The sequence below is a fragment of the Triticum aestivum genome, chromosome 2B, assembly GCF_018294505.1.
Source record: "Triticum aestivum cultivar Chinese Spring chromosome 2B, IWGSC CS RefSeq v2.1, whole genome shotgun sequence".
NCBI lineage: Eukaryota > Viridiplantae > Streptophyta > Magnoliopsida > Poales > Poaceae > Triticum > Triticum aestivum.
This window is the reverse complement of record NC_057798.1, coordinates 778,593,103-778,603,714: the sequence shown is the minus strand read 5'-3', so window position 1 is coordinate 778,603,714 and position 10,612 is coordinate 778,593,103. Positions and strand designations below refer to the sequence as shown.

General features: G+C 43.3%; 1 protein-coding gene across 1 annotated transcript; it reads left to right on the top strand.

Moving 5' to 3' along the window:
* The first annotated feature begins 8,693 nt into the window (after positions 1-8,693).
* On the top strand, positions 8,694-9,468 carry LOC123042684 (barwin). Its single transcript, XM_044465083.1, has one exon. The coding sequence runs from the start codon at positions 8,783-8,785 to the stop codon at positions 9,281-9,283; it is 501 nt and encodes a 166-aa protein (XP_044321018.1). The 5' UTR covers positions 8,694-8,782; the 3' UTR covers positions 9,284-9,468.
* Positions 9,469-10,612: the final 1,144 nt, after the last annotated feature.

Genomic DNA, 10,612 nt, shown 5'->3' with positions numbered 1-10,612 from the left:
ACCGAAGAGGCTAGCAATGATGGAAAGGTGTGAGTGTGTATAATCCATGGACTCAACATTAGTCATAAAGAACTCACATACTTATTGCAAAAATCTACAAGTCATCAAAACCAAGCGCTACACGCATGCTCCTAGGGGAAGGTTTGGTAGGAGTTAACCATCGCGCGATCCCGACCTCCACACAAAGGATGACAATCAAAAGAGCACCCCATGCTACAAATTTGTTACACAACTTTTACCATACGTGCATGCTACGGGACTTGCCAACTTCAACACAAGTATTTCTCAATTTCATAATTACCCAACTAGCATGACTCTAATATCACCACCTCTATATCCCAAAACAACTATCAACCATCAAATTGATCATAGCATCCAATTCACTTCCTATGATAGTTTTTATTATACCCAACTTGGATGCCCATCATTCTAGGACCAATTTTATAACCATAGAAAATACCATGCTATTCTAAAAGAGTCTCAAAATAATATAAGTGAAGCATGAGAGTTCAATAATTTCTACAAAATAAAACCACCACCGTGTTCTAAAAAGATATAAGTGAAGCACTAGAGTAAAATTGTCTAGCTCAAAAGATATAAGTGAAGCACATAGAGTATTCTAATAAATTGCGATTCATGGGTGTCTCTCCCAAAAGGTGTATACAGGAAGGATGACTGTGGTAAACTAAAAAGCAAAGACTCATATCATAGAATACGCTCCAAGCAAAACACATATCATGTGGTGAATAAAAATATAGCTCCAAGTAAAGTTACCAATAGACGAAGACGAAAGAGGGGATGCCTTCCGGGGCATCCCCAAGCTTAGGCTTTTGGTTCTCCTTGAATTTACCTTGGGGTGCCTTGGGAATCCCCAAGCTTAGGCTCTTGCCACTCCTTATTCCATAGTCCATCGAATCTTTACCCAAAACTTGAAAACTTCACAACACAAAACTTAACAGAAAACTCGTAAGCTCCATTAGTATAAGAAAATAAATCACCACTTAGGTACTATTATGAACTCATTCTAAATTCATATTAGTGTAATATCTGCTTTATTCCAACTTCTCTATGGTTCATACCCTCCGATACTACTCATAGATTCATCAAAATAAGCAAACAACATATAGAAAACATAATCTGTCAAAAATAGAACAGTCTGTAGTAATCTGTATCAGTCGAATACTTCTGTAACTCCAAAAATTCTACCAAATTAGGAAAACCAGAGCAATTTGTGTACCAATCCAGAGCAAAAATAATCAGATCAAAATAACTTTCCTGTGAATTATCAAAACTAATTTACTTGGCGCAAAAGTTTCTGATTTTCAGCAGGATCAACACAACTATCACCGTAAGCTATCCTAAAGGTCTTACTTGGCACTTTATTGAAAAAAAAGATATAAAACATGATTACTACAGTAGTATAATCATGTGAACACACAAAAACAGTAAAGGTAAATATTGGGTTGTCTCCCAACAAGCGCTTTTCTTTAATGCCTTTCTAGGTAGGCATGATGATGACAGTGATGCTCACATAAAAGATAAGAATTGAAACATAACGGGAGCATCATGAAGCATATTACTAACACATTTAAGTCTAACCCACTTCCTATGCATATGGATTTTGTGCGCAAACAACTTATGGGAACAAGAAACAACTAGCATAGGAAGGCAAAACAAGCATAGCTTCAAGATTTTCAACACATAGAGAGGAAAGTTATTATTATTCCTACAAACATATGTTCCTCCCACATAATAATTTTCAGTAGCATCATGAATGAATTCAAAAATATAACCAGCACATAAAGCATTCTTTTCATGATCTACTTGCATAAAATTTTACTACTCTCCACATAAGCAAAATTCTTCTTATTCGGAATAGTGGGAGTATCATAAGAGACTCGAATACTATAAATTGTTTTCACATTAAAAGAGTAATGTTTAGAAAAGGGGTAATAATAATCATGACAAGATTTATAAATATAATGATCACTACTTTTTATAGCATAAATGTCATCACAATAATCATCATAAATAGGAGGCATGCTATCATCATAATAAATTTGCTCATCAAAACTTGGGAGGCTAAAAATATCATCTTCATTAAACATAGCATCCCCAAGTTTGGGACAAACATTAATTGCAGCAAATATATTCTCAAATGTGTCATCCTCATCAAACATAGCTTCCCCAAGCTTGTGCATTTTCATATCATAAGCATAATCACTCTCATCATTAATAGTATGAATAGCACCAATAGTATAGCAATTATTATCATCACAATGAGTAATAGGAGCAACATCAATTGGGAGGGATACCTTTCTACCTTTGCTTCTCCGTCTTTTCTTTTTCTTCTTCACATCATGTGTGGGTTTAACCCTCTTTTTTGAGCTCCTTATTAATGAGATTGGTTGAATAGAAAGCTCCTCCTTGTTACCTGATTCATCATAAGAAATAATAGGAGGATATTGAGAAGTCTCTTCCCTTTCATTAATATTCTCTTCATCTTCTATTGGTTTTCTTGATTTTATGTAATTGGCAATATAAGGATTTTCAATGCAATTCACCGCACAATACATATAAATTTCCTATAGATCAATATCAAGAAATTTCTCAAGGTTATATTCTGTAATATCCTTAGTTAAATGTTTCATTTATTCATAACCCAAAAGCAAACTAAGTTCGTTATGATGCACAAGGGAAATCAAGTCATCACAACTTTTGGACACGATTCGATCATGAAAAAATTTGCATTGGACATTTAAATGACCACGTTCATTGCAAAGTTCACAAGTATGGCTAAGAAATTTTAAATTTTCAGCACAAACATCTAGCCTCTCTTGCAACCATTTAGTTTCTAAATACTTATGCCTCTTGTAGGATCTATCTTCCCTATTTGGTGCGTACTTGCAAACTCTATGCACTCCACAAAAGTTGACATGCTTATAAGAGACATTTTCATCATGACTAGTGCAATCATCATTAGTACCATGGATATTCAAAGAGTTCATACTAACAACATTGCAATCATGCTCCTCATTCAAAGATTTAGTGCCAAACATTTTATAGACTTCTTCTTCTAGCACTTGAGCACAATTTTCCTTTCCATCATTCTCACGAAAGATATTAAAAAGATGAAGCATATGAGGCAAACTTAATTACATTTTGTTGTAGTTTTTCTTATAGAATAAACTAGTGATAAAACAAGAAACGAAAAGATTCGATTGCAAGATCTAAAGATATACCTTCAAGCACTCACCTCCCCGGCAATGGCGTCAGAAATGAGCTTGATGTCTACTACGCAACCTTCTTCTTGTAGACGTTGTTGGGCCTCCAAGTGCAGAGGTTTGTAGGACAGTAGCAAATTTCCCTCAAGTGGATGACCTAAGGTTTATCAATCCATGGGAGGCATAGGATGAAGATGGTCTCTCTCAAGCAACCCTGCAACCAAATAACAAAGAGTCTCTTGTGTTCCCAACACACCCAATACAATGGTAAATTGTATAGGTGCACTAGTTCGGCGAACAGATGGTGATACAAGTGCAATAAGGATGGTAGATATAGGTTTTTGTAATCTGAAAATATAAAAACAGCAAAGTAACTAATGATAAAAGTGAGAGTAAAGGGTATTGCAATGCTAGGAAACAAGGCCTAAGGTTCATACTTTCACTAGTGCAAGTTCTCTCAACAATAATAACATAATTGGATCATATAACTATCCCTCAACATGCAACAAAGAGTCACTCCAAAGTCACTAATAGCGGAGAACAAACGAAGAGATTATGGTAGGGTACGAAACCACCTCAAAGCTATCCTTTCTGATCGATCTATTCAAGAGTCCGTAGTAAAATAACATGAAGCTATTCCTTCCGTTTGATCTATCATAGAGTTCGTACTAGAATAACACCTTAAGACACAAATCAACAAAACATACCCTAATGTCACCTAGATACTCCAATGTCACCTCAAATATCCGTGGGTATGATTATACGATATGCATCACACAATCTCAGATTCATCTATTCAACCAACACAAAGAACTTCAAAGAGTGCCCCAAAGTTTCTACCGAAGAGTCAAGACGAAAACGTGTGCCAACCCCTATGCATAAGTTCACACGGTCACTGAACCCACAAGTTGATCACCAAAACATACATCAAGTAGATCACATGAATATCCCATCGTCACCACAGGTAAGCACGGCAAGACATACATCAAGTGTTCTCAAATCCTTAAAGACTCAATCCGACAAGACAACTTCAAGGGGAAAACTCAATTCATCACAAGAGAGTAGAGGGGGAGAAACATCATAAGATCCAACTATAATAGCAAAGCTCGTGATACATCAAGATCGTACCACCTCAAGAGCACAAGAGAGAGAGAGAGAGAGATCAAACACATACCTACTCGTACATACCCTCAGCCCCGAGGGTGAACTACTCCCTCCTCGTCATGGAGAGCGCCGGGATGATGAAGATGGCCACCGATGAGGGATCCCTCCTCCGGCAGGGTTCCGGAACAGGGTCCCAACTGGTTTTTGGTGGCTACAGAGGCTTGCGGCGGCGGAACTCCCGATCTAGTATGATCCCCGATGTTTTTAGGGTATATGGACATATATAGGCGAAAGAAGTCGGTCAGGGGAGCCACGAGGGGCCCACGAGGGTGGGGGCGCGTCCAGGGGGGTAGGGCGTGCCTCCCTGCCTCGTGGCCACCTCGAAGCTTCCCTGACTTCCACTCCAAGTCTCCTGGATTGCTTCCGTTCCAAAAATAACTCTCCCAAAGGTTTCATTCCGTTTGGACTCCGTTTGATATTCCTTTACTTCAAAACACTGAAATAGGCAAGAAAACAACAATTTGGGTTGGGCCTCCGGTTAATAGGTTAGTCCCGAAAATTATATAAAAGTGTTTAGTAAAGCCCATAAACATCCAAAACAGGTAATATAATAGCATGGAACAATCAAAATTTATAGATACTTTGGAGACGTATCAGGGTGCGTGCGATGATCTCTCTCTCTCCCAAGTTTGCCGATTTGCTAATCTCATAGCCTAACGTGTCGAGCTCGAAGGAAACGGGACATAGCAGTTTACCCAGGTTCGGGCCACCTTGCAGTGTAAAACCCTACTCCTACTTTGTGGTGGATTTGCCTCGAGGGCTGAGAAGGAACTGGTACAGTGGAGAACAACATCAGGAGGTGTGTTCTTGGGCTCAAGTGAGCTGGCGAGCTGGTGAGGGTGGAATGGATCCGATCCACCTTCTCCCTCTCTTGCCCATGGTGGCTAGGTCCTATTTATAGCGGCCTTGGTCCTCTTCCTAAATCGAGGCGGGAAGGGATCCCACAACGACCAAATTTGAAGGGAGACAACAAGTACATCTTATGCTGACTAAAGTGGTCTTCCCTGTAAAAGCCTCTGGTCATGACGATGCGGTGGGCTCAGCGATGACCTCCGTCCTGCCGCCCTGGCAGTCTTGGTCTTGTTGCATGGGAATGAAAATCTTTGGCTGCTTCCTCGGGACTCCACGCCTGCTGCTTGCCTCCTTTGCACCAAAGAGGAAACTCATAAACTGCGCACGTTGGCACCTGCCTGGCCATGATCATCATGGCTCACGTCACCCGAACCTCACGAGGTGAGCCTTGCATAGAAATCTCGCCTGAGGAGGCTGATCCCCTTGGAGGTCTTGGTGTTGTCCGCCTCGCGAGGCCTGGCCCCTCGTGAGGGTCTTGAGTGGTTGACGTCAAAACTGGGCCGTACCAGGCCGCCGATGGAGCCATACCACGGGCCACAGGCAGGCAAGTCTGGGTACCCCCCGTATCCAGAATGCTGACAACCCCGCTGCCATGGGAGGATAGGACAAAAGATGTCATGCAAGCCCTTTCCCATAAGCACATATGACTATATATGGAATACATGCCTACTTTACATTGATGAACTGGAGCTAGTTCTGTTTCGCCCTAGGTTATAACTGTTGCATGATGAATGCCATCTGACATAATTATCCATCACTAATCCAACGCCTACGAGCTTTTCACATATTGATCTTTGCTAAGTTACTTTCGTCGTGCTGCTGTTACAATCGCTACAAAATTGCTACTGCTACTGTTACTGCCAGTACCGTTATTTCCATACTACTTTGCTACTAAAAACTTTGCTGTAGATACTCGCGAATATTACAGGTGTGGTTGAATTGACAACTCAACTGCTAATACTCGCGAATATTATTTAGCTCCCTTTCTGTCGAATCAATAAATTTGGGTTGAATACTCTCCCCTCGAAAATTGTTGCGATCCCCTATACTTGTGGGTTATCAATGTTGATTTCTCGCGGTTCAATGTCGTCAAGTGTAGAAGGAAGATGATGTCGATTACCCTAGGATTTGTGTCTAATTTTTTGCTTTTCTATGGATGATCATAGTTGGACAATTTTAACGTGTAGCCTTGGCCTTCTACGAAAACCAAAACGACCATCTCCGATCTCCTTCTAGCCGCTAATCTAGTGCAATTTAACGTAACGGTCGATGATGCCACACAACTATGCGACAACTATCTAGACTTGCTTTACAGAAACTATGCTTGTATAAAAGACACTTCCACTGGTTGGGAGAAAGAGCAATTGCACTTTGGACCTAAGGAAACACAACTCAAACACTTCTTACCAAATAAAAGGTGATGCACCTGCATTTGCAAGGGATATGTTGCTAGTTTTGACTAGACATATTTTTGCTCATTTGCATGGTAAACACTTCTTACAGACTAAACAACTGATGCCCCGAATGCGCCACCTACCCGCAAACATGACGATCAATGCACCTTCATCATGGCATAAAGACATCTCTATGCAGAAGCCACCAACAGCGTCACTAATAGATAACAATGAGCTGGATCTGGTCGAACTAGTAATATCTGGTCCCGGCCGACGCTGCAGCCACCAAATGTCAGCAAACAGCTAGCTCGTGGGGACGAATCTCTAGAGAGCCAAAATGGGGGCACCCACCCCGAATAATTGGGATGAGCTGCGGGGCAGGAGCACCGGAGCTTGGCACCGACGTTGTTGCGTCTTCCACCTGCTGGAGACACAAACAAGGGAACAATTGCACCATCGGCAGTTGTTGCACCGGGCAGGAGGGGGCATGCCTTCCCCACCGCGAGCACCTACCGCTGCCATCAACCGCGTGGGCTTAGCCCAACGACTTCCTCCGATGACAGTGATGAGAGAAGGGAGGCAAGGAACTGGCCTGGCAACTCGATCAAGGGTATGCCTGTGTCGCTTAAGAGGCCATGAGGGAGACCAGTCAGGGGGTAATTAAGGGTTTAGATCTTACAATATAAAGTTGAAGACGATTTGTGGCACCCAGGGACGGGAGACGAGTGCATGTAGCCACATGATTGCATCAAGATCCGAAAAGTAGTTTATGGTTTGAGCTTAATTGCTGAATGCATGCAACTTTTTGGTACAACTTTTGGCATAGGCCACATGCCCCATCCATCCCACCTCCAATGCTTTTCATTTGTACTTGTAAATTTGAATCTATTACATCTTTTGAATCAAAAGTTCAATTTATATTTCGTTTGCATATTCATGTCCCTTGTGTCGAAAGCTTTGAAACAAGCCCCTTTTGAATACGTTTTGATAAATTCTAAAACTTAAGTGACTTTCAACTAGTAAAACTTAATAGAATGAATGATAAATTTAGCAAGTTTCAAAGACTAAAACTGAAACCCTAAGCCCTAAGCCGGAAGTCCTAAACCGTATACCCCTATCAAATGTAACTTGGTGAAACTTATGATGATTCTCTAGTTTTAATATTTGAAACTTAATAAAATTTTAAAAAAAGATATATAAATGTATTTAAAATTAATTTTGTTCAAAAGGACTTGTTGCAACGAACACGAATATGCAAACGAAACTTAATTTAGACTTTTGGTTCAGAAGATACAATAGATTCAAATTTTGAGATAAAATGAAAACACATGAGAGGTGGGGTGGGTGACTCATGCAGCTCTGCCAAAAGCTGGCAAGCATGGACCCCAGTACGGCGATTAAGAGCTAATGACATAAACTATCTAGTAAACCAATCTTAAAGCAAATGGGTTGCCGCATGCCTTTCTGCCCTGGTGGATTTTTCGATGTGAAGTGTGGGTATACAAAAAATTGCAGCGGAAGCATCTATATACTATATAATTAATTGTAATCTAATTGTTGTGATTATATGTCGAGTGAAATTATGAAGATGTGAGGTTCGCTTTTGTTTTCGCGTTTTTTCTTTGGACTTGTTCTAGGCAGTTGGTGTTGTCGGTATCTCAATGAATTTGTGAGAACTCTATCTCATAACAATAAATCAAGCTATCTTATCTAAAACTTCAATTATGCGCAAAGATATATCTTCCCTCTAGCTTTCGACCACGTGTTTGCAATTGCAGCCGCATAAATTTGTAGAAAGTGACACGCTGACATGATTACATAGGCATCCATCCACACTTGTAACAATTTTGCTAAATTTTCCAGCTAGGTAGCAGGACACGTGTGCCACAGCCCTTAAAAGCATATCTGCACATGTCCTTATGAGCTGTTCATGCAATTGATTCCTAGTTTGTAGAAAATTCGTGGAGGCTGCGAAGAGAAGAAAAGTCTACCATCACCTTATCATATATTAATTTCCAGCGTTCCATTCCACCTCTATATAATAAATGGTAGTGGCGAAGAGCGACTCCCATTCGAGTGTCAGCACCTGCTAGCTACCACTCCTCACATCCTCTGGTACGATCACCCTCCTCTGCTGCGTTGACGAAGATGGCCGCACGCCTTGCGCTCGTGGCGGCGCTCCTTTGCGCCGGTGCCGCGGCCGCCGCGGCGCAGCAGGCGAGCAACGTCCGGGCGACCTACCACTACTACCGCCCAGGTCAGAACGGCTGGGACCTGGGCGCCCCCGCCGTGAGCGCCTACTGCTCCACCTGGGACGCCGGCAAGCCGTTCTCGTGGCGGTCCAAGTACGGCTGGACGGCGTTCTGCGGCCCCGCTGGCCCCCGCGGCCAGGCGTCGTGCGGGCGGTGCATCCGGGTGACCAACATGGGCACGGGGGCGCAGATCACGGCGAGGATCGTGGACCAGTGCGCCAACGGCGGGCTGGACCTCGACTGGGACACCGTGTTCGTCAAGATCGACACCGACGGCATGGGGTACCAGAGGGGCCACCTCATCGTCAACTACCAGTTCGTCGACTGCCGCGACAACCGCATCAACTTCCATGGAAAGAACGAGACGCTCCCAGCCAGCACTCATGCGGTTGAGTAATTAAAAGTCGCTGTACGTAGTAGCAGCACATGCATGATGCTCAGATGCCGCATTGTTGCGCTGTACGCACACATGTATGAATGCATGGCACGGATCAAGTGGAATAAATTTCATGTATGGATCTTATCTTATGGTTGTGAGTTGTAACTGCGGAAAGTGGAATAAATCTCAGAAGTTGGCAGAAATCAGGTGCGTGAAGTAGCAGCTGAAACAATGCTAGTAGAGTTTGGGAGTTGTATTAGCCTCAGGTCAGTCCGGCTGCCGGCTTGCTTGGCAGCGGCGTTCTTCAACGAACACGTCGCGCCCTTTGGAGAGCGTATATATCCCGGCAGGGTTGCTGTCGTACGGATGCCGGTGGTGCCCCGGATCTTAACGGCGTGCAGCAATCTGTGTAACAATGGCGATAGTGACGACGCACCTGATCCCGATGGACGTGGCGTGTTGTTGACTATATTGTTGTTGGACTGCGAGAGAGATGGAGATTATTATTGGAGCTGACTGTGAATGCAACAGGTCGTCCATGAAGAGGCCTTGATGGACTCGAACAACACCTGAAATGGTTGCCAATAAAAAGGTGATGGTAAAGACTTGGTGATACTCAGTTTTCCCTCCGTCAGATTGGCTCGTGGCTTGCTAGGAAGCCTAACATAAATTCTGGCTCCTCCTTAGTCGACGGGATTGATGAAGCCATCATAGATTTCTTCATAGTCGACGGAAACGTCTTCTCCCATTCAATGTACATTGTCGCATGACCTAAAGTAAATCCAAAAAAAGTGAGCGCCAATGTCAAGCCTAGGGTTTGAACTCTACTAGACAAGAGATGCCTCTGTCCTCGTAACCATCCAAACAGAGTTATTTACCCAAAACCACCACATTATGGGCTAGGGTAACAGATCGATACCATATTTGAGGCAGAGCATACAAAACCACCAACAATGGGTCTAATCTGTAACGCGGAGCAATGACGTTGCATTTTAGCCCAGAAAATAGCGAATCCGACAGGTGGGTCCCGCCTGTCGGGCTGACGTGGCGCGTGTTGACGGACGCCGTTAGACGGCGAGAGACGGCCATTTCGGCGCGCCCGTTTAAGTGGCCGCACCGGTCGGTGTTCGAACCAGACCAACCTGTTCATCACTCTCGCTCTCCTCTCTCTCGACCCCGACCACCGCCGGCGCCGGCACTGTCGACTCGCCGCCTTTCGCCGCTCCGCCATGGTTTCTTGGAGCGAGCCGTCCTCGAGCTCTTCTTTGGACGGCGAAGAAGTCACTAGCCAGGTATGCGTGTTCGCCTCTGGCCTCCCTCATGGATTAGGGTTCATCCCGCTAGGGT